At 38.8% G+C, this 25624-nt stretch overlaps 1 protein-coding gene across 5 annotated transcripts in view; it reads left to right on the forward strand.

The window, feature by feature from the left end:
- The first annotated feature begins 1806 nt into the window (after window positions 1-1806).
- LOC134213643 (uncharacterized) overlaps window positions 1807-25624 on the forward strand; it is a 39284-nt gene continuing 15466 nt past the window's right edge. Inside the window, exons 1-4 of one of the 5 annotated variants that reach the window (XM_062692888.1) lie at window positions 1807-1908; window positions 2059-2533; window positions 2631-2755; window positions 14140-15132. In XM_062692888.1, coding sequence (XP_062548872.1) covers window positions 2499-2533; window positions 2631-2755; window positions 14140-15132 — 1153 coding nt within the window. In that variant the 5' untranslated portion in view covers window positions 1807-1908; window positions 2059-2498. Of the gene's footprint in view, window positions 1909-2058; window positions 2534-2630; window positions 2756-14139; window positions 15133-22030; window positions 22540-25624 lie in introns of those variants that run through there. The other 4 variants (XM_062692889.1, XM_062692890.1, XM_062692891.1 and 1 more) reach the window with 4 other exon arrangements.

Genomic DNA, 25624 nt, shown 5'->3' on the forward strand with positions numbered 1-25624 from the left:
GATGTGTGACGATCCATATAATTTTTAGAAGATTCATACAAATAGTGTAAGATAGGGAGGGGAGTTGGGTTGGTGTGATGAAATAGTCAAAACTTACCGTCGTGCGGGGCTTCTTTTGATTCCGGGGGCTACTTTGGATTTTTGATTTTTTGAAAATAATAAACGGAAAAAATACCAAATTTGAAACAGAAAGTTGCCATCCAACTATCAACAAGATACCCGATTGGTGATAATGACAATTTTATAGTAATTTTCGTTATAATTCTTGTTTTAAAATGTCCAAAGTAGCCCCTGATTTTTCAAAAGAAGCCCCGCACGACGGTACGTTACGTGATTGGTGGACTTTTTTTTAAGGAAAATGCCTTTGTATACGCCACTTGAAACCTGATATATATTTTTACCTCTGTAGTTTTTTGTTTATATAAAAAACAATGGTTTTTCGTATGAAAATGCACATTTTAAGGACCCCCTCCCCCTTTAAGAGTTACGTAATCTTTAAACATTCCCTAATATATGCTCATTAAACATCAATTAAATGTTATTAACTCTTATTTGTGTTAATATATACTTAAAGCACATGATTGGATAAATGCGTACTCTTACCCCACCCGATGCGCACTTTTACCCCACCGGTGGGGTAAGAGTGCGTTTTTCACTTGTCTTGCAATAAAGGTTCTACTAAAATGAATCTCAATAATTTCAATATTTTTTCCACTGGGTAACATAAAGGAAGAGTATATGAATCATCGACACTGATTTGATATGCAGAAGCTTGCTTCATAAGGGCCACATGATCGATTGAAAACTAAGTGCGTACTCTTGCCCCACTCTACTCTATATATGCTCTCCTCTTTCATATAGTGGGTAAACTAAAATGTTCTATCGGGGGATCTAGAACAATTTTTATTTTTTTCACTATTTTTGGTGCAAACTCCATAGCAATCTCAAATAATAGCCGATTTAATTCCCCACAAATGTATGGAAAAATGACCCCCGATAGAACATTTTAAAAATGCACCTACGTGAAAGAGGAAAACCTAAACTTTCGTGTAGTGAGTGTTTTAGAGATATGTACTGATTTTTTGAAAATAAGCCCTTTCGGACAAACACACCGTGGCGATTATCTAGCGCGTATTTTTCGTTGCGACCAAAAATTAGCGGAAGAGTAGATATTTTTATGAGCGGTACAGTATGTTTTGTAAACATAATTTTTGAATGCAAAATATTTTTAAAAAGGTTTGGCTGGCAAGGTTGTTTTTTTTTCTTCTTTATTAAAGAGGCTTTCAGCTCTTGGCTGGTTCACCTCTGGAAGGTTGTTTATTTTTATGAATAACCTTTGGTCCGAACCTGTCCAAACTAGTAAACACCACTTGTCATAAGACGAGTATGTGCCATCCCATTTAATTCCATCACTTAATTGGTCGTCTTAAGTGTCTCGTACTTGACTCGACTTTAGTGTCTCATACGAGACTCTGAAGACGACCTTACTGTTGAGACCGAAATACGTATCTGTCAAGGTACAATCAAGTGGTGGATTTGAATGGGATGGTACAAACTCGTCTTATGACAAGTGAAGACATTCCACTAAAAAGCTCAAAATAATTTTCTCAGTAAACACCGTAAACTGATTCAAAATTTATCAAAAGGTGATTTTTTACAGCACTACATAGCTTGAAAAAAAAAACGTTGAAAAAAATCATTGCCCCGGTGTATCAACCGTCCGCAAAGGGTTAATGATTCAGCAATTAAAACACTGACCAAACCAAACGCACGTAAATTGATAAAGGTGTCGAAGACGAACCCATCTTCAAGATATTTCTTCCAATGCGTTTATTCAGTAGCCTCAAGCAAGCGTGAACAATACTTAACGGACTCTCAGCTATCAAATTTGATATCTTTGAAGACATGGTAAATATTCAAATTCAATATTTTTATCAATTTCCCCTCTGTTGGTTTTGCGCAAGTCCCTCTCTCCACATATCCAAGCAAATTAAATCGTTTGCCAGGCGCCGTTTCCTTGTATGTGTCATCGTTTTTTTTGTATTATTCACCCTATAGCCATTGACTACGTCATACAAAAGCGAAATTACGAACGAAAAAACAAGCAGCCTACTTTCGTGTCGTCACCGCGCTGTCATTAGATAGTGACTATCGTAAATTAGCGCTTCGCATAATCGCATTTTTCGAATGGAAAAATTCAATCAGTTATTATTTCTGCACGTTTGAGTAGTGGACGGCAACGAGAGAAGCAACCTTCTGGGGTTCTCTCTCGGGCACGATTGCGTGCGGGTGTGCAAGGTAAATAAACTGGAGAGTCAGCAACGTGTTAGCTGTTGAGTACGGGCAGCAGTCGATTCAGTTCATCCACGAATTACTCCGTTCTGGCTGTTGGTGCGGGGTATGGCCTGCGTAGTGCTGTGATACTTATTGCTGGTCGATTATACAAGCGTACTATCGTGTGATAGCAAGTTCAAGGCCATTGGATAAGGACTTCTGCTATGATCATACTTAGTAGGTCATCATCATTTCTGGGGTAAGTGCACGGGACTGTGCAATTATGTCACAGGATTGGCATTGGTGAAATTTGTTGTTAGTCAGCTGTCATAACAGATGTTAACATGTATTGGTAGCAAGATTGTTCCGTTTTCAGGTTTGTTGGCTCGGTGCAATGACAGATGCGGTAGAACACTTTGTACTGTGGTGAGTGTTCGTGTCTTGGCTAGACGTGACTGGCGTGGAACCCGTTCAAGTGTAGGTATATCAGTTGAATATTGAATCTTAATTATGCTTATGAGACCAGTGTGCTATTCGTAGCATGGTACAATAATTTTGAATTGAATGCCATTCCAATTATTGTCTTAATCAAATATAGTCTTGAAATAATTTCCCTGTCGTCTTGTACCATGATACGCATACCACAGGTCCGTACTTAGTATTGAATAGCGAATAAGAAACCGAACGGAATTATGTTTGACATTTGAGATTTATTTGTAACCCATATTATTCCTGCGTCCTAATTATAGGACAGATGCTAAAGTATTCAGTACACTGTTTGCCAAAATGACAATTTTTCGTTAAGTCAGTCTGATATCCATGTCGATTTCTAATCAGTTTGATAGATGTCTGGATAAACTTGACAAATGTTTGTTATTATGACAAACAGTGGACTGGGGGCTTAAGTCCCAGCGTCCTGTATATAGGAAAGTACTTGTAATGCTGATTTCTCGGGTTTCACACAATATTTCGAGTTACGATTATCATTGTGTGGTTCCCTTAACCCAGACGTTTGCATTAGTAGGTATGGGAAGATAGGGAGACTTGATCCCCGGGGAGACTTGATCACTAAAGTAGCTTTAGTTTAGACAAATGACCTTTACGTGGTGAGTTATTTTTTTGGATTGACAACCTTTTTTTTATTCGGCAAGGCGATTTGTATGTTTTGACCTTCCTAAAGATTTTTTTATTGGTTGCGAGGCCATTTTTCATAACAATGACCAAATGCTTTCGTTTTTCCCAGCACAAAGCCATAAATATGCTTAATGATCTGTACTGATGAAATTTTCAACATTTCATCAAAGTTTTAGGATATTTGTATTTGAAGTTATTGCCGCAATATGGGGACACTGCAGGAGTAGATGGCGTTTTCTCGGCGTTGCTTCAAAACGGAGAAGCAAAACTAACACCGTCTCTAATTGTGATTTTTAAGGCAAGCCTGAGAATTCAACTATGTTCCAACTAGGTGGAGACCGGTAAAAGTGGTGCTCATACCAAAAATAGGAAAGCGAGACAAGACGCACCCGAAATCTTACAGACCGATCAGTCTAACATCAATTCTCGCTTAACTTTTCAAAATCACCTAAGTAAAAATTTTTTCATGAATTAATTTGAACACTGCAATCAAAAGCTTTCATGTTTTTCTGTTGATTGCACTATTCAAATTAATTCATGAAAAAAATGTTACTTAGGTCCTTCTACTGAAGACCATGGCATGGAAAAAGTGATGATGGATTTTATAAATTCATCGTACATGGTTAATCACCCGCTATCCAACTTTCAGTTTGCTTATCAATCTGGTAGGTCGATAGTTACTGCACTACATACGTTGGTAACGAAAGTGGAGAAAAGTATCGCAGCGAAAGTAATAGCACTTTGTTCTTTCTTAGACATTGAAGGTGCTTTTGATAATGCTTCCTATTCCTCTATGGCTTGAGCAATGGAAAATAAAAACTTTGACATAAGCGTCATTAACTGGATTCACTCGATGCTTCATCAAAGGGAAATCACCTCAGAGCTAGGAAGCTCGTCTATGACAGTGAGGGCAACAAAAGGATGCCCTCAGGGCGGAGTCCTTTCGCCACTTTTGTGGTCTCTGGTTGTAGCCAATCTTCTGAGAAGCTTAGAGAGGAAAGGTTTCGAGGTAGTTGGCCTCGCGGATGACGTTGTCATCATAGTAAGAGGAAAATTTGACGCTATCGTCACTGAAAGAATGCAACAAGCCCTAAAGTATACAAGTAACTGGTGTTTTCAGGAAGGTCTTAACATAAACCCGCCTAAAGTTGTAATTGTCCCTTTCACTAGAAGAAGGAAGCTCAATTTGAAACCTTTAATGCTTGGTGGCGGACAACTTCAGTTTAGTGAACAAGTAAATTATTTAGGAGTAGTTTTGGATGCCAAACTGAACTGGAATGCTCATATAGAGACCGTGATTGGGAAGGCAACCAGTGCTTTATGGCTATGTTCCAGGACTATCGGAAGAAAGTGGGGATTGAAACCTAAAATGGTCATGTGGATTTACACAGCAGTGATCCGTCCAAAAGTTACGTATGCTTCGCTAGAGTGTGGTGGCCGAAAACAAAAAAAGGCAAACGCACAAAGGAAGCTGGCAAAACTCCAACGTCTAGCGTCGATTGCTATAACAGGAGCGATGCGAAGCACTCCAACGAAGGCTTTGAACGCCATTTTAAATTTGCTTCCTCTGCATGAATACGTGCAGTTGGAAGCTGAGAAAGGTTTGATAAGGCTTGAACGATTTAACAAGTTCAAAGCAGGTGATCTTGTCTATCACTTAAAAGTGTCCCAGCTCTTTCGAAAAAAAACCAGAAATGAGTATGATTGGAGAGTGGATGAAACCTATAGTCAACCATGATATTCCCTACAAGACGCGTGAAACATCGCGAATGGAATGGGAAGTCGGGGGTCCTACGGTTCGCCAAGGCTCTATCAAATTCTTCACAGATGGATCAAAAATTAAAACGCAAACGGGAGCAGGAATCTTTGGTCCTGGAATTAATCGTTCAGTGGCAATGGGACATTAAACAACGGTGTTCCAGGCGGAGATCTTTGCTATATTAGAATGTGCGAATATTTGCATAGATAGGAAGTACCGACATGCAAACATTTGTATCTTTTGTGATAGTCAAGCAGCGCTTAAACCGCTGGTTACTTATAAATGTAAGTCCAAGCTTGTCTTCGAGTGCATTCTGTCACTAAGAACATTATGTCAAAAGAATGCAGTACATTTGTACTGGGTTCCAGGGCATTGTGGTATTGAGGGCAATGAAAAGGCAGACGAACTGGCAAAACAAGGTTCCAATTTACAGTTTATTGGCCCAGAGCCTTTCTGTGGAGTATCGTATTGTACGATAAAAATTGAACTCAAAAGATGGGAAGAACGAAGGGTGATTACAAACTGGATGGCCGTCACAACATGTGTTTAATCAAAAAGATTTATTGTGCCTAACGCCATAATTACTAGAAGGCTACTCGAACTAAACAAACGTGCTCTAAGTACATTCACGGGCCTAGTAACTGGGCACTGTTCGAGTAGATATCATTTAAAAACCCAGATTAATACACCTAGCGTTGGTGGTGCCTTTCTCGCATTTAGTTAAGACACCAACCTCATATGGGGTTTATATGGTTCGATGTACCATTTTCTTCATAACTTTAAAACGCAAAGACCGATCGTTATAAAATTCAATAGTGATCAAAAAGGCTTTGTCTCCTGTCGAATGAAACTTGTTGCGAGAAAATCGGTTAAGAATTTCTATACGAAAAGTTGTCTAATGTTTTTCATAGCTTTTGTGCACACACATACACACACACATACACACACACATACACACACACATACACACACACATACACACACACATACACACACACATACACACGGACAGACAGACATGTGCTCAGCTCGTCGAGCTGAGTCGATTGGTATATAATACTATGGGTCTCAGAGGCTTCTATAAAAAGTTCGTTTTTGGAGTGAAATGATAGCCTTTCGGTTCAACTTAGTTGTACGAGAAAGGCAAAAATATAGGCCTGGTCCAAAGTGATATATGTCGTTTCTGTAAGGTGCATCTGCTTTGCAATTGCGTTGCATTATATAAACGAAGGTCTAAATTCTTAAATGGTGCATACATGCAACCGGAAGAGGTTTGGACCACAAATCCCAAAAGGGTGGTTGGTTTTATCAAAGCCATCTCACCTGACTGGGAGAAGACGCGTCATAATGCCTAGTTGGTTATCATCAAGCCTGTTTGACGCATAATATTAAATAGGGGTTCACCACAAAAGTTCAATTAGTGGACGCAGTGGTTTCTCGACCCAACAAAAAAATGGGGACACTTGATCCCCCATTAGTCACCCATACAAAAATACGGCGAAAAAATTCAAAAAAATATAAATCTGTTCTCAGGCTTCTAATTTTTTGTAGATTTGACAGATTTGATGAAGGGTTGGCAGGAAAAAATAAATTTTTGCGTAGATATCATAGAAAGGGGATCAAGTCCAGGGTAGAAATATTTCACAGTCAATGCAGTGAAAAACATGGATCTCAGTATAATCTGCAGCCGTGGTGAGTGCGACTGGGTGCAGCCGAAAAATCATTTCCAACACCGATTGTTCAATTTCGCATTCAGCCACTCACAAGTCGCTCTGACAGGCTGCTCAGTTCGCGCCTTACCGTATGACTGTGAGTGGCCCATTTAAACGCGTGGTGAATTTTTTCAATTTGCTTGGTGAATGTGTATATTTTGCTGTGGTAAATTTCATATTCGCGGCGCAGTGGGTGATGTGAGTTCTGTTGTTTACTTTTCTGCCTCTCCGGGAATGTGAGGTTGATTTCAAAGCAGGAAGAAAATATTACGAGAAGATAGAAAAATTCGAACGAGGGTCCGACGGTCGACCGTCGGAAAGCTGTTCCGCAAACGTCAAATCACTTGATGCACGGAAAATAATGTTGGTTGATTTTTTCAGTGTGAATGTTGATTATTGAAATCAAAGAGAATATTGTCAGATTTTCTGGATATGATACACTGCGCGGCGTTTGTAATGTTCCCAAATGGGTACTTGCACAAAACTTCACGCGGCGAATGACTGTCGAAAGGTACGGCCGCGACAAACGATACACCGCATTGCTATTCATCCATAAGAATCAAGTAAACGGGGTGCAGAAAGCGCGGCGGTACCTTTCATGAAAGGTTCGCCGCGTGCAATTTTGAGAAAATCAGGCAATATGTAACTTTAAACGAGTGTTACTTGCCGCTATATATTTTAAATAAGTTTTATGGTACTTTCAAGCAGAGCGTTAATGAATAAAGCTTCCAATGAATGATTAAATTTGTTATGATTAAATCATTCAACTCTATGATTAAAGATTATGAATAATGATTTATTCATTTTTGACAATGAATAATGATTAATGATTAAATTAATTTTTGACAATGATTAACGGTTATGATTAATGAATAAAATGTTTGAAGTATGATTAATGATTACCGATCGTGATTAAATGTTGACACAATATGTGTATGATTAATGATTAACGATCGATATGATTAATGATTAATAATTATGAATAATCAAATTAAATGATTTGCATGGTGATCAATAGTCAAGTAACCGTTCGACCAAATTATGTTTTTTTACCTTTGAAATTGTATGCAATGATTAAAATTGATGATTAATGAATAAACTCAAAACAATCATGAATATGATTAGTGATTAATGATTAAATGCAAAAATCTATGATTAACGATTAGTGATTAATGATTGAATCGTATTTTTTGTATGATTATGATTAATGAATAATGATTAAATAACCCATTATTCATTAATCATGATTAAATCTATGATTAATCACTAATGCTCTGCTTTCAAGGCATTTCTCTAATATTCTTGATATCAAGGAATATCAACACTTTTCGCACAGTGCATGTCATTTGAAGTTTCCGACACTCAGTCTTCTTCTTCTTCTTTGCTCCGCAAAATTAGAAGTTTTCTCTGTTCTCGCAATAAAAACATGATATAAAAAAACATCACCTTCATCCAGTGCTGCCGGAAATTTACAACCCTGATCAAGTCTCCCCAAATTTTAAAATTGCATGTACTGTCGAATTCAATAAAAAAAATCGTTTATGTATGCGCACAGCAATTCGAAAGGAAAGTATTTTAAAAATCTGAGGCCACCTTTCTACTTTTATCAAAGCAAGTTCTTGGAGAGGGACCAATTTCCTCCGAATATTTGAAAGTCGATTTTTGACAGCCCTCCACCAAATCGATTGTGTATCAATAACAACAATAATTTAAGGACTGTCATACATCAGTAAAGTTAAATACTATATTTCTTAGAGAGTCTGTGTGGAAATCGCGTGTGCTTATTTGTTTTTGGCTGTGATACATCGGAAATCAGAAAAGGAGATCAAGGGGGTTCACAAAAAATGTTGAATTATTTATCATTACCATAATTATACTGTCATTTCAAGCATAAGGTTCCCATATCTGCATGAGTTTGTGTCTACACTTGGAACTTTTTGGAGAACAGACCTACGGATCAACCAACATAATAATGGACTTCTCACCTGTGAAGTACAGCGAACTAGTCCCATTCTTATGCATAAAAACACGCTGGGAGCTGTTTAATTATTTCCTATGTTTGTAGGTCATCCAAGAACTCCTTGAAGAATAGTCCAACAGATCAGAACCAACGGTCCAACAGACCAACCAGCGATGCGCTTCTCCATTGTGACTTCTAGCAAAATAGCCTCATTTTGGTCCCTAGAAATACGTTGGTTAATTTATATTTATTTTTAAGGTTTGTAGGTCATCTCAAAACTCTTTGGAGTATAGACCTACGGTGTAACAATGCACTTTCCATGTGTTACCTCTAGTGGACTAGTCAAATTCTGATCCATGGAAGCACCCTGAGTGGGTAATAATAATTTTTAAGGTTTGTTGGTCATCCAAGAACCTCTTGAAGAACAACCTACTGATCAACCAACGTAACGATGGACTTCTCACCTGTGAATTTTAGTGAAAAAGCCCCATTTTGATGTATAGGACCACGCTGGGAGCTGTATAATTTTTTTTCCAATGTTTATAGATGATCCCAGATTTCCTTGAAAATAGTCCAGCAGATCAACCAGCGCAACGATGGACCTCTCACTTGTTACTTCAATTAAATATTCCCATTTTTGTACACTCTGGGTGGTTTACATCCATTCTCAAGGTTTGTAGGCCTTTCAAGAGCTCCTTGAAGAATAGACCTACGGATCAACCCGCGTATCGGTGGATTTTCCATGTCCGACTTCTAGCGGAGTAGCCTCACTCTGCTCCATAGAAACACGCTGGATGGTTTATCATCATTTACAAGGTTTGTAGGTCATCCAAGAACTCTTTGAAGAATATTATAACATATCAACCTGCGTAACTATGCGCTTCTCATTTGTGACTTCTAGCGAAATAGCCCCATTTTGGTCTATAGAAATACGCTGGGTGGTTTATATTCATTTTCAAGGTTTGCAAGTCATTCAAAAACTCCTTGGAGTATAGACCTAGAGATCAACCAGCTTAACAATGGACTTATCATGTGTGTATTCTATCGGAGTTGCCTCATTCTGGTCCATAGGAGCACCCTGAGTGGTTCATAATCATGTTCATGGTTTGTAGGTCATCCGAGAGTTCTTTGGAGAATAGAACTACGGATCAACCGGCGTAACGATGGGCTCTTCATGTGTGACTTCTAGCGAATTAGCCCCATTGAGGATTATAGAAACACGCTGGATCAACCAGCGTAACGACGAACGTCGCATGTGTGGCTTCAAGCGGAATTGCGTTATATGGAAACAAGTTGGGTAGTTTATCATCATTTTCAAGATTTGCAGGTCTTCTAAGAACTCCTTGGAGTACAGATTTATGGATCAACCAACGAATATTGTCGCATTGTTAATTTTGAGCGGAATATTCCCATTCTGGTATACGGAAGCACATTGGTGCCAATGAATATGACATTTTCGAATTTCAAAAAACGACATTGTTCACAAGTTTCATTACCCCAAAATATGACCCCATGCAAAATTTGACATTATTTAAGGGTGCCTAAAATTCATCAAATTTTTGAAATTTTTACCCATGAAAATTTTCCCCAGGGGGGACCAAAGGAAAAGTCGAAATTCGAATTTTTGTTTTTGATGCCAAATTACTTAAAAATGCATGAAACGTCGAGATCTGATGTGACTTAAAAAAAAATTTTGAAGAGAAAAATCGATTTTTTCTTCGTTTGGAACTCTTTTTTCAGATGATGAAATTTTTTTCATCGGATTTTAACACCGGATGATACGCAAACGTTTTCGTTGACAAAAGTATCCCCTTATGCAAAATTTGAGCTAAATCGGACATGATTTAGGGGTGCTCAAAATGAATCAAAACTTTTTTTTTCTCACAAGGGGGAATTTGTATTTTGATGCCAAAGGACTCAAAATGCATGAAACTTTGAGAATATTTTTTTTTGAAAAAAATCGGGCCTTTGAAAAAAATTCTTATGGCGAAAACAATTTTTCATCATATTTGGAAACCGGACGTTACGCAAACATTTCCTAAGCACTAAAATATGCCCTTATGCAAAATTTTAGCTCCATCGGATATTATTTAGGGGTGCTCAAAGTCTTGCTATCAAAATTTTGAAGTTTTTGAAACTTTGAAAACTTTTAGGATCAGATTTACGGAGATAATTATCATATTGCTAGGCAATGTTTACTACACTGAGGTTTTTTTTATGCGGTACCGCTAGAATTCAAAACACAACGTGTGAAGATCAAGAAAACTGATAATGTAGAAACACGATTCATGTCATTGCGGAACTTTACTACCTTTTTACTACCCTTTTACCAATCACTTGATTAATTTGTTTTCCTTTCCACACAGCTATCAACGCTTCTGTTGTTATTTGTGGCAGTTTGTTTCTCAGCTCACAAATGAAACATGAACTTTCAAAGAATTTCGCCATACGACGGCAAATTAGATGACTTAGGAAACAATGGCAAATATTCCCCAACAAACAGAATATCCTTCATTTTATAAAAAAAACTAGTTGACCCGGCAGACGTTGTCCTATTGCTCATGCGAAATTTACATACGATTCTTAATTCTAGTTTTTCACAATTTTCTCAACCTCACTCGTGATTTTCGCATGGGAAAATATCATATAAACCCGTCGGAAACGATAACGAACATATTTGCTGAAGGAATGAAGAAAATCCATCCAGTCATTTTCGAGCTAAGCGGATACGAACACAGACCATTTTTTCATTTTTATTATATAGATAATAATAATAAACAGTGTGACTGCTTTCACTTCTAAAGTTCAAATAAATACATAAATTCATTTTATAAAAAAATAATAAACAGTGTGACTGGTTTCACTTCTAAAGTTCAAATAAATACTGGTAATGGGAAAACCTACAATGGAAAAAAATAAAGTTTTGATTAATTTTGAACACCCCTAAATCATGTCCGATTTAGCTCAAATTTTGCATAGGAGGATATTTTTGGCTACGTAAACGTTTGCGTATCGTTCGGTGTTAAATTTCGATGAAAAAAGTTTCATGCATTTTTAAGTCATTTGGCATCAAAAACAAAAATTCGAATTTCGACTTTTCCTTTGGTCCCCCCTGGGAAAATTTTCATGGGTAAAAATTTCAAAACTTTGATGAGTTTTAGGCACCCCTAAATCATGTCCGATTGAGCTCAAATTTTGCCTGGTGTCATATTTTGGGGTAATGAAACTTGTGAGCAATGTCGTTTTTTTTAAATATTCGATGACAATTTTTTTCCCATACATTCCATTGGCACCCTAGTTTATAGTTTGCCCAACAACTCCCACCAACAAAACTACGATGAACTGCTCATGCACATCTACAGGCAAAATACCTTCGTTTTGGCATATGATAATACGTTGATAGATTCATTATCATGTTCAAGGTTTATGTGATACAGACTATTAAGGATACTAAGCATACGACAATGCCTTAGCGACTATGCTTAGTGGGAGATGTAATGTCAACATAAAAAGAAGACGAAAGAGTCAGACCTAAGGATCTATCAGTTTATCAATGAACTTCTCATGTATCCTCAGTACCCTCGATTTGGTCTGTGGAAATAAACTGTTTTCAAGAATTACAATAGTTTAACCAAGAATTCTTCTGGTTCGTAGATACATAATGTTATTTCAGGATATTTTGGTGTATGTCATAATATGCAAAGCACATGAGGCCAATGGGGGGCATGGAGTGCGATCCTCTCGTTTAATAAACAATGTGCACTCGCTTGACTGTGGATATACAACAGTAAAGCACATGTGGAGATTAGAAAAATCAAGCATCCGAAAGATATTCAATTTGCAAAAAAGAGAGCAACCGCGGGGTTGGTACTCGGATTCTGATGACTTTTCCGCTAACGAGACCTTTAAGTGGTCTTGTTGTGTAGGGGTTATCACGCCTATCTAGAAAGTAGGAGGTTGATGGTTCGAGTCCCTCCAAGGCACGTGGATTCTTTTTCGCAAATTTCATATCAATTTGTCCATTTCGAAACATATGCTGTGCATATGCACAACCAAGATATTTAACAAAAAAATGGTTTTCGTACGGCCGTACGTTTCGAGTTGCCGAATAATATGCAATTAACTATAAAACATGTTCTTGACTGACGCAAAACAGAGGCCTGCGCTTGATCGTGGATTATAGCAAGTACATCTGCGACAGAGTACTAACTTCTCGCTAAATATTACGTTTCCTAGCTTTCGCGAAAAGATATTTTAGTTACTAGATAAAGATTGTCGCTTTGATTCCCTTTGTTCTGCTGTCCGAAACATGTGTGGTACATACCTGTCAAATCGTATGGATTTTCCTTCTTTGACATTTAGCTCCCCTATCCTCGCCAGCAAAACATGTTTCGGACAGCGACGACAGTGACAATCTTTATCTAGTAACTAAAATATCTTTTCTTTCGCGCGACCTCCATATATAAAGATCAACATTTAAAAAGGGCCTAACGAACAAAATATAAACATTCCTGTTCTTCTATGTATACAGCTAAATATAGATAAATATCAGGTACTATTACATTTTATCTGTTACGGTCAAATGTTGGTCTAGACATTATCTTTTATTGTGATCATTGACTAGCATTCGGCAATCTTTATATCTTTCTGGGTCTAATGAAATGAAATATTTGAGGTTTTGAGAAAACTTTATTTATTATATCATTCAGATATTGACAACACATATTGAAGATTTTTTTTTTAACGGCGCCATAGAATCTCAATTTTTCGGTAGAATACGTCCTATGTTAGTGGAATATCACTATTCAAAACTTTAAAAGCATCAAAACCCGATTGTGAGATAATTTAAGGGCTTTGTGTCCTGGCCAAGAATTGGTTGGAGGTCTGAATATTATTCACACATCTTTTTTGGTGGTTAACAATTGTTGACATTAGCTAACAACTGATTGAACTAAAACACTTTCTTGAACTATTATACTTTAATCTTCACCTTCCTTGTACAGCAAGTGCATGTAAAGGCAGTATTTTTTTTAAAATATTCTCTCAAATAAAATGAGTTATGAAGCAATGCAATGATTGCATCCTTAATATCACATAATCAAAAATAAAACTGCGCTTCTCTTCATTGTGATTTCACACGAGCCCAGGAGCAGTAAACCTATATTTTTAATAAATTTATTTCTTACTAACTTTCAGTTTCTCTCAAAGCTTAAACTATATCCAGTACCCTGCCGTACTGACGCCCCTGGATTAGATATCTTATCTACCGTACCGCATTCAACTCTGCGTTCTCATTGCAGACTTATCCAAAGGTGCAGTTGCCCAGCATCCCGTTATCAGTGTCGCAGAAGCTTTCGCGCTCGGAACACATCTCAGCACCGTTAGAACTAGGTCGTTATCATCCGCAACCATGGTGGACCCCGTCGCGCTTGGTCTCACGGAGGACGACGTCGAGTTGATCGTAAAACGCTATCTCCAGGAGAAACGTGATAAGTACAACGCAAAATTTCGTGTGCTTTCGTACCATGTGAATCGTTTGAGCGAAGAACCGATTGGCTATCTTGGAGATCATTATTTTCTGAATGTAGTGCTGCGCGAAAAAATGGTGCATTATTCGGCGGAAGAAGAAGAATACGCGGAGGAAGAATATCTCAGTTTCTTTTTGAAGATCCTACCAGAACAAGTGCCAAAATTGGCGGACTACGTCCGCGAAATGGGCTGTTTTAGAAAAGAAATCCAACTATATACCCACCTTATTCCGAGACTGCAAGACGTTACGATAGGGACAAAGCCGTTCGCCCCAAGGGCCTATCTCACCAAAGACGAAAAGTTGCTCGTCTTCGAAAACCTGAAAGCTGAAGGCTATCAAATGCTAGAGAACAATAAAAGTTTGTTAGATTTTGCGCACTTGGAGGTGGCATTGAAAACTGTGGCCAAGCTGCATGCCGCTTCCCTAGTGCTGGAAGAACGAACCAAACAGTCCATCATGAAGCTCTATTCTGGACATTTGAACGAAAATGTGTACATCGATGATGAAACCTATGTGCGCAAAACGAATCTGGACAATGCAATTAAAGCCCTGTGCGAGCTTATAAAGCGCATCGACAAATACAAAACCTCCGACAAACTGGATTACATTCTGCAGAAGTTTCCAGAGGTGATTAGAAGAATTTACGATTTTGCCCGTCCGTCGACCGAGTACAGAAACGTCTTCAACCATGGGGATTTGTGGAACAACAATCTCATGTTCAAGTACGAGGAACCGGAGAAATCCGCACCGAGCAGTGAGCCAGGTAAATAATTACATGTTCATCAGAAGTGAAAACGCTTCACGGTGTTCCTATGATCTTTGATTCTCGTGAAATTTGTTTCTGAAATCATTTTCATTTGTGAGTAACACACAATTCAATCAACTAGGTTTTGGAAAACAAACAATACAGGCGTTGATTGTTTCCTGAATTTAGCGTTTGATGCAAAAGTTTATGTTCACGGTGATACGTAAAACTGATTTCCGTTTAAGTATATTATTTATACCTACGGTTTTGAGGTTATACATTATGGGTCCATCCACAAAGTACGTCACGCTTTTAGCGGGTAGAGGATTTTAAGCTGCGTGACGATTCATACACAAATTCTGGAGGCTTCATACAAAAAGTGTGATAAAGACGGAAGCGGGTGTTGATAATCGCCGTTTTTTTGCGTGGTGTACTTTGTGGATCTTTGTCTTCGATCTTTTGTGGATTTTTTCACGCCAGGGGGGGGGGAGGGTTGTCAACAAAATGTTTGATAAAATCCTAAGTCCAGATGCAACCAAAAACAAACTGTGTAAAAACGGGGGAAGGGTCGTTTGGCCGAATGCCACTAGACCGAACAAACCATTAGGCTGAAACCCATCTGCCCGAAAGAGCTTACGATCGATGGGTGGTAAGGTTAGTGAAGTGGATGTTGTGTTATAACGTCGAGTGCGTTAGCATAGGCGTGAGCGTTCTCAATGGCCCTCCCCTGATGTATTGCTTAATTGCGGGCCGGGAGATACAGTCTGGCGAAAGGGTTTTAGTTTTAGTGGATCGAGTGAGTTCATCCCCACACTTAAAAAAAAAACCCAGATTAATCCACCTAGCGGTGATAGTGCCTTTCTCGTTTCTTGCGAGTGAGTAATTTCTTCGCACTTTTCGTATGAAAAAAAGTATTTTGGCCATAACTTCTGAGCCCATAGTCCGATCCGGCCAATTTTTAATAGGAAACAATAGGACATGCGTCGAATGTTGCGAGCAAATCGGCCGAGAGTAAGTGCCTAAATAGAGAGTGAGAATTTTTCTTGTAAAAACTGGCCATAACTCCGAAGCCCATAGTCCGATTGGGCCGATTTTCGATACGAAGATTCCGCGTCGAACGCAACTTGTTGCGAGCAAATCGGTTGAGGATAAGTGCCTGAAAAATGAGTGAGATTATTTTGCGCACACACAGACATCACTTCAATTCGTCGAGCTATATATTACACTATGGGTCGGTACGAACGGCATTATGACCGTACAATTCGTCCGAAGCAAGAGAAAACACACACTGAACTGATTAGCTTTATTACCGGCCGCGCAATGCAGAACACAATATTTCGACGGATCTTTCTACTTATTTCCCACTTCTTACTAAGAAAAGTGAGTATTGCAAAGTGAGAAGTGAGACGTCTCATTACTAACTTCCCACTTATAATTTTCCACAGTGATATGTGAGAAATGAGGAGTGAGAAGTGGTCTCACTTCTTACTCTTCATTTCTCACTTCTCACTGTGAAAAATGAGAAGTGAGGAATGAGGATTGAGAAGTGAGACGTCTCAATTCCCATTCCTCATTTCTCACTTCTCACTGTGAAAAGTGAGAAGTGAGTAGTGAGATGTCTCCGTTCTCACTTCGCACTACTCACTTTTCATAGTGAGAAGTGAGAAATGAGGAGCGAGAAGTGTGGCATTTAGATTCTCACTTCTCATTTCTTACTTCTCACTGGAGAAAAAATAGTGCGAAGTAAGAAGTGAGACGTCTCACTACTCACTTATCGCTTTTCACAGTGAGCAGTGAGAAATAGGAAGTTAGTTTTGAAACGTCTCATTTCCCATTTCTCATTTCTCAATTCTCACTGTAAAAAGTGAGTGGTGATACTTCTTACTTCTCACTTCTCACTTCACACTCCTCACTTTTTACAGAGAGTAGTAAGGAATAAGAAGTGAGGAGTGAGACGTTTTACTTTTCACTTCACACTACTCACTTTTTACAGTGAGAAGTGAGTAATAAGGAGTGAGAAGTGAGATGTCTCACTTCTCACTCCTCATTTCTCACTTCTCACTGTGACAAATGAGAAATGAATAGTAACACGTCTCACTTCTCACTTCACACTACCCACTTTTCACAGTGAGAAGTGGGAAATAAGTAGAGAGAAGTGAGACGTCTTGCTTTTCACACCTCATTTCTAACTTTTCAAATGACCTATTCGGCTAAGTGTCCTATTTGACCAAATGTCATATTCGGCTTAATGGCCTTCGGCCGAACGGTATTCGACTAAACGACCCTACGCTTAGAAACGACCCCGGTGTACAATCGCTTGCCCTCCGACTGAGATCGCCATCCGCTGGATCATCTTGCAGCATCTCCGTTTTGTCTGCTGCTCAACTTTATTCATCCAGCCTCTGTCACTGACGCCTCCACTTCTTCGAGTATCTCGGGCATCAACGTTAAGGACGAACTTTTCGGAATTCAAGCCGAAGCCGAAGTTACTTCGTGAGAGTAAATATTTTATGCTCTGACGACACGTCGTCTACAAAACCACGATTTTCACTTTCCTGGGCATAGCTACAGTGTGACTCATGGACAGAGAAAGTCAGTTCAATCTTCAACTACACTTAAAAAAGTGACATCCAGCACACAATCAAGGGCTTTATTACGGATTTCACATTCACTTTTAATCTAACGATCACTTCACATTTGTTTACCTTTTACCGTCTTCACATAAAGTGAAGTGAATGGCCTGGGTTCTACCAAATCGCACCAAGTGCCATTGAAAATTTTACAATTGTTTTGCCCGACTTTTCTTGTAACAGATTCAATTGATCACAAATCGCATCGGACATCGTTCAACGCCATTCATTACTGAGTTTAACAAAATGTTACAAGTCAGTCGAAAAGCCGCTTTGTGCGATTTGGCATAACCCCGACCAAATGAACTGTGTGAAGCGCATCTTCTGGAAACTTTCAACATAAAACGACGCTCGTGATGTGGAATAGGTAATAACGCTGCGTTCCACCTTGAATGAATTTTCTCACTTGTTGTCACTTGTGTGGAATCCAATCGTAATAGGATCGAAGGCCCTCAACAAAGAGGTTCTGTTGAAGGCTTTCATTTTCCACTTCTGCTCGCCGGTCGCCCCTTTCTGAGTTGCCACAGGGTTTCTTTTGCCGATACGATTGGTGGTAGCTATGGGTGTATTTTTCACCAAGTCGCATCGGCGAAGGACTGCTGAACGTGATGTCGATTATAGATTCCCTCCCGACTTTGAGCCTTCATTGCACAATCGTGCATCTAATTTCGCTAGAGCTTCCTGTAGGATGTATGTATGTGGAGGTTCATAGCAACTGCATATGACGACGTTGTTGATTTTGGCGATCACGAAGCCCTTACTTAAATAGTAAATCTGCCAATAACTTGCATCGCAGCGATTTACTTTGTAACAGGTTGACTTGGTTTTGCAATTATTGCGACGTCACACAGTGGCTGTGCGGTTTTGCAATGATTTAGATTTATCTGGATTATCTCCACTGCTGCTCACTTGCTATCGCCCTGTTGTAGACAGGGTGTTTGTAGCCACTCTTCTGATGGCTATTAGACCGAATGATCATTAGGACGAATGGTTATTAGTCCAAAAGGTCATTAGGCCGAATGGTCATGAACCTAGAAGCACAATTCATTCCGATTTGGTTGCAGCAACTCATTTGTTACTAAATTCTCACATAAACTTTTGTGCCTGTTCGGTAAGGCCGAAAGATCATTAGGCTGAATGAGAAGATAAAGAAATCAATTCTTCTCAGTTTTTTCATCGTATTTCTTCATCATTTTCTTTTCTCCTTTCTTCACTATTCCTTCTACTCTATTCCTTCTTCCTTTCACTCTATTCCTTCTTTCTTCTTCCTACTTTCTACCTTCTTCATTCTTACTTTTTTCTCCTCACTTATTCCTTTTTCTTTCATTCTTTTTTCTTCCGTCTTTCTTTTTTTCTATTTCTATTTCTTCCATCTTCTTCCTTCTTTATTTATGTTTTCTTCCTTTCACCTTCTTCTTCTTTCCTTTTTCCTTCTTTCTACTTCCTTATTCCATCTTCCATTTTCCTTACTTCTTCCTTCTTCCTTCTATCCTGTTTCTTCTTTTTTCATTTTTCTTTCTACCTTCCTCTTCCATCTTCCTTCACTTTTGTTTCTTCCTTCTGCGTTCGTTTTCCTACATTCTTCTTTTTTTCTTCTTCTTTCCCCTTTCTGGCTTCTTCCTTCTGCCTTGCTTCTTTCTTCCTTCTTCCTTCAATCTATACATCTTCCAAATCCTTTTTCATTACTTTCTTGCTTTCTAAATTCTTCCTTCTTTCTTCTCTTCTTCATCTGCCTTCTTTCTTCTTCATTATTCCTTCTTTCTTTTTTTATTTCTTCCTTCTGTTTTCTTCTTTCTTCTCTTCGGATTGAGTATGCCACTCTCTACCCTTCTGCTGCCTTCTGGAGCGCTGATATTGTCGTAGCGTCGTTGGCCTTGACGAGTATGGCTTCAACCTTCAATGTCTTCTAGAAAATTGGCTTTTCTTTCTTGTTCTGCTCCTTTTTTTCTCACCTTTTTTTCGCTTAAGCTGTCTATTTCTTTTGTACCATGCTACTCCATTCTTCTTCCTGTAAAGTGGCATCTGCCTCGTCGACGGTGACAGCAACGTCCTCACGCTTCTGTTTCTTGAGTTTGTTTGGGCTTCCGTCTCTCTGCTAGGTCTTTCACCTTTTGATACTCATAGAGACACCCTAACAGATTTCTCTTTTCCTTGCTTCTTTGGGAACGGAAGTGTGCCGAAACTTTCCTGTTCCGGGGAAGCTAAGACAGACATTTTCGGCTGTATATGCCATTCGGCAGAATGACATTTTCGATGTAATGGCCCTTTCTGTCAAATGATTATTTTGACCAAATGCTCTATTCGGCCAACCGATCTTTTCGATCAAATAACTACTTCGGCCTAATGGTTTATTCGGCCACATGGCATATTAGATCAAATTTAGGACTGTTGGCCTTCGACCAATTTTAACTCATGGATGGCATTCAAACCGAAAAAAGCAATATTCTTCGTTATTTATCAAAAGTTTCACCCGAAATTTTCCGTGAGCAAATGACCCCAACAGACGAAAAGGTTAATTGATTTTCACCCAAAAAGTTGCATTGCTCGGGTGGAAAACCCTAACTGTTGAAATGCTAATTGACCACAAAGTTGAAAAGCAAGCCAAGTTTCAGTTGAATATAGAACGATCATGAAAAGAACTGATCGTAAGGAATCGATTGCAGCAACTTTCAGCAAAATACTTATTGTATTTGAAAGTTATGCAGAATGTTATTTTGGCCGTCAAAATTGACCATAGTGTAGTAGCAGCCATGCTGGTAGGAAAAAATAATTTTATATCGGCGTATGACAATTAGTAATAATCGCTGCATTTCAAGATGATTTTCAAAATTTGAAGCACGAGAAATGTTTCCTTGCAAATCGGAATGCCACCAGAGGAAAAGGCAGCATTGGCCGTAAATCACAGTATTACGACGGGGCACTTGAAAAAACTGATTTTCTTACCTGTTTTCACCAGAAATTCGAACGCGCAGAAAAATTTGCAAGCACGGGAACGAATTCTGGGCATCCAATTTCCAATAATTGAATATTATTTTCATCCATGTCCGTGATGTTGTTTTTAAGTTCATTCTTCCATTTCAATGATTATCCTTTTTCTTCAAAACAATAACAAAAAGCTCCACGGAAAAGAAATTCCCTTTTTTGACAGCAGTTTTATGGAACTCTTATGAATAACATTAAACTTGCTTTGAAGACGATCTCAGTGGTCCACTTGGTCATAACATAATCTTATAGCGGTCATCAAGCGGTTGTCATGTAGATTTTAGTTTTATTGCTAGTATTGAAAATTTGCTCTCCAAAACTGCTAATAGAGTATGATAAAACTCAAAATGTTACTTGGGTATGTCGATATATCCACAATTCTAGACTACTAGATCATCTCGGGACAGTTCAGTTTTCCTACCATTCCTCGATCTCTCATTATTTCTATGGTCCCTTCTATCGAGATGTGGAGAGGCAACTGTACTACCTGTTTTCTTTCATTAGAGCATAGCATAGTTACGGTGTACTTCGTAAATTGGACAATTGTGAACTCATGTTTTTTTTTATTCCAATCTAGGAGTAAAGTCACAAAAGCATGAGGATTAATACTCCTGGCCACGCCTATCTTCACCGTAAGTTGGGAGGGGGAGGAAGTGTTGATATAGTACTTAGTTAATGAGAGGCCTAGAGGATATTTGGGAAGATATTCGTTGGGTCAGGATGTTTCTGTAGCTGAAAATGTGACCGTGGTAGATCTTACACCGTAACATACCACGCAAAGGTGTCTACCCAGCGTTACGGGGACCTGTTTTCTTTCATTATTTTCAAAGACACTCGAAAATGAGGTTTATTTATATATACAGTTATTCGTCACACACTCTTAGATTGAAGTTACCGCAATTTCATGAATATTTTGACACGCTTTCGCCAAAGTAAGGCCAAAAAGTATATAATTCAGATTGCATTTGCCCGGAAAGAAAAACAAAATGCAGAAACATTAATTATTTGCGTAGAATCTAATTAGTTAAATACATATTCATTGTTGAGTCGCATTTATATAATTTTATAAACACTATATATTGGGTTGGTTGGAGAAAAACCTCTAACTTTAACTTATTATTTTTCTTCTTCTATTATTCATATTTTAATATGTCATATGTCTTTTCTGCCAATATCTTAACGTATTAATTTTCACCTCAAAAGTGTATTAAACAATTCGTGTCGATTGAAGGAACACCGTTTCTGTCTGTGTCATTGTCATACTAATCACCAACGCTTCACACTAACCAGCCTCTCTTCTCTAGTGCCTGTGACCGCTGTGCTCGTCGACTATCAGTTTTCCCGTCTTGCACCGCCCGCTTACGATGTGATGTCCCTTATCATGATATCGACGCTTAGTGCGTTCCGCAACAAGCACCTCCAGGCGTGGAAAAACATTTACTACGACGAGCTGAGCTCGCTGCTAGCCCAACAGCTGTCCGATTCGATCGATAACTTCGACAGTGCGGAGGACCTGCTGCCGAGGGCAGAATTTGAGGAGTCGTGCCGCGAGTACCATTTGGCGGGGCTAATCGAAAGCTGCATGTACTTTCATTGGCCTCCGACGCCCGATTGCTACGAGATCGCAAACGGGGCCGACTGGTTCGACGAATCACGCAAGCCGGACGTTTTCGTTAGGGCTAGTTTGAATGGGTTCGAGCGGTACGAGGATTACCGACATCGAATAAGTGATATGATAACGCAAATTGTTGATGGGTACGTGTTGGGTGAGGATTAGATGGAAATAAATTGTTCTCCGTATTATTGAATTTAATGTGTGTGTGTTTATTATTTATTCATATAAGTTCAAATACCTACAAGTCCATATTTCACTTAAAACTGGCATTGGTAGAAGATTCTTGATAGGATCTCTTGAGAGTCTCGTTTCATATACTAACACAATCAGTTCAAGGATAAGGCTGAAAGAGTAACAAATATATGGCATTTCAGGCGAAGCGTGAAGCGTAGCGAGATGGGAATACAACTCTATGCTGGCTTACTCGTAGTTTGTATTGAGAAGGACTTACGCTTAAGTTCACTATACAGTGGCAACTTTAACGTGATTATACAACAAAGCTACAAATTAATGCTGGCCAACGAGCAACTCGAAGTAGCTCATGTCCATTTGTTGACAAAAAAGAACGAACAGGACGGAAACAACTTCGAGCTGCTCATTGGACAGCATTATTGATTATCTTAAACCATAACGCGCAGAGGTTTGAAGGTAATAGTAGATATTAATACTGAGCAATCTTCCCAAGTTTCAACACTGAACAAAAATTATAGGTAAGATTTGGCCTTTTAGTAATGGATGGGTATAGATAAACATGGTGAATTGTCACCGGTGAAGAATAAAGGATCACGATTTTTTGGAGCATGGAACTGCCGTTTCTCAGGTTGCTACAGGATCAAAGGTTATTTCTTCAGTTACAGCATCATCAACGTGCACTGTCTACGCGAAGGACGACCCGACAACGAAAAAAAAGCGGAAGGGAGGGAATGTGCAGACCGGAGATCGGACCAGAAATACCTCAAATAAAACGCGCCCGCCCACATATAATCTATTCTTGGACTTTAAAGCCTTATATATTACAATCGAGTGGAACAAGCTATGGCAGTTGATTTCGAATGAACTGACACTATTGGTTAAGACGACGATGAACCCTGTGATGTGTAGATTGAGTCAAAGGGGCATTCTCATTTTTCATTTTGCAGCGTTTGGTGGGCCTATGATAGCGCAAGTCAATACAAGATCGATAATAGAGAGGGTAATGGCAGAAGAGTCCTTGCAGACCACTTGAACGCCATGGGGTAGGATAAGGATGGGTTGAAGTGAGGTTCGGATTTGGAATCGACTAGTCAATGATCAAAGGTTAAAATGATAATTTCAAAAATTCTAGTACAACGTTTTTCTAGTTTTTAAAATCAATGTTCAAAATGCAATGTATTTTGCCTTGGAAACAGCTATTTGGCATCTTCTTCTTCTTCTTCTTCTTCTTCTTATATATAAAAATGAAATGGTCTGTGTTCGTATCCGCATAACTCGAAAACGGCTGGATGGATTTTTTTCATTCCTTCAGCAAATATGTTAGTTATCGTTTCCGACGGGTTTATATGATGTTTCCTCATGCGAAAATCACGAGTAAGGTTGAGTAAATCGTGAAAAACTAAAATTAAGAATCGTATGGAAATTTCGCATGGGCAGTTCACAACGCGCACTTTCGCCTACTATGCAGGACAACGTCTGCCGGGTTGACTAGTATTGTCTAATTATAAGTCATAAAGCTGTCAAACTAAGCTTTATGTGACCACATTGAAAATATAAAAAATATTGCGTAGTGTTCTATTCTATTTTATCCAGAATGAAAATTAATTAATTTGGTTTGTTCTGGGTGTAGGGCATGCGTTCGTCAAATCACTTTGTTTACCTAAGTCATTGTTTCGTCAATGTTCTTAAGCTGTGTCGACACTACAAACTCAATGTAAGATATATCATGTAAAAGTGGAAACTGTTAGAGAATTTGGTTGATTCTATTAACATTTGTTTGTCAAGGTTGCCTAGACCTTAAACTGTTCTAACAAGTAGCTTTATCGTGGTTTAATTACGGTGATTATCTATTAAGTTCTAATCAAGGTCAGCTATAGGGCACTGCACGGACTGCTTTGTCTCTTTCACGCTGCAAATAAAATTTAACAACAAGGCCAGTAAACGTTAAAGTCATTTAGTCTTTGGCTTAGACATTGACATTATGGTACGTAACTTTGAGAAGATAGAAGCAATCTTATCAGAATGACGAGAAAATGGGTCGGACCTGGGAGCTGCGGATAGAGTTGAAACGAGTGGCAAAGAATCTCCAAAGTAAGCTGTCAAAAAGTACCCATCGCATCGAGAGAGGTCTTGTGCATTTTGAGCGTAAACGAGAAAGTACACGTATAAATCAACTCATACTAAATATAGCTCATTTTCAACAAATTTCAATTTACTGGCGTCATTTTAAATATATCAACGGATTCAACATAACTGGAGGATATGAAATAATTTAACATTCGACATGTTGATATATACGTTGCGGTAAATTGACGAAATCTTTGTAATTAATTTTATAAAGATAAACATAATGATCATTCAATGTGAGAAAATCGTAACGTGCACAGTGAACACTGGGAGGAAATTTGCGAATTTCAAGCAAAATATCTTGAAAATATGATTCGATTGAGTCCGCAGCTCCCAGGGTCGGACTAGTAAACATAGGTCAACATGAGCCAACCATCACGAGTTTGTATCGGTGATGCCGAAATCGCGGTGGTCGAAGAATTCATGTACTTGGGCCCACTGGTGACCGTGGTAAACAGGCCCGTGCTAAAGAGGTCGTTTCTAGCGCAGCCAACACCAACACAAAATAACGTAATTCAAAATTGGAACAGCTTTACATTGTAAAACATACAATAATCTTCTTCCTCTTATTGTTATTGGCATTACATCCCCACACTGGGACAGAGCTGCCTCGCAGTTTAGTGTTCATTAAGCACTTTCACAGTTATTAACTTCTAAGGCTTCTAAGCCAGGTTACCATTTTTGCATTCGTATTTCATGAGGCTAACACTATGATACTTTTATGCCCAAAGAAGTCTCGACCAATCCGGAAATTTGCCTAGACCGGCAACGGGAATTGAACCCAGCGCATCTTACTGCACGGCTAAGGAGGGCCCCTAACATCCAATATTAACCTTGATCAATATGTAATTTTAACCTTCTGCCTGTGCTAAAAAAATAAGCATAAGTACGTAAAACGTACGTACGCTATGAAATGGTGAGTTGACATCTGGGAAGGGGCGACAAACATAACCCTGGTCCTCAC

Source organism: Armigeres subalbatus, chromosome 2 (assembly GCF_024139115.2).
Source record: "Armigeres subalbatus isolate Guangzhou_Male chromosome 2, GZ_Asu_2, whole genome shotgun sequence".
NCBI lineage: Eukaryota > Metazoa > Arthropoda > Insecta > Diptera > Culicidae > Armigeres > Armigeres subalbatus.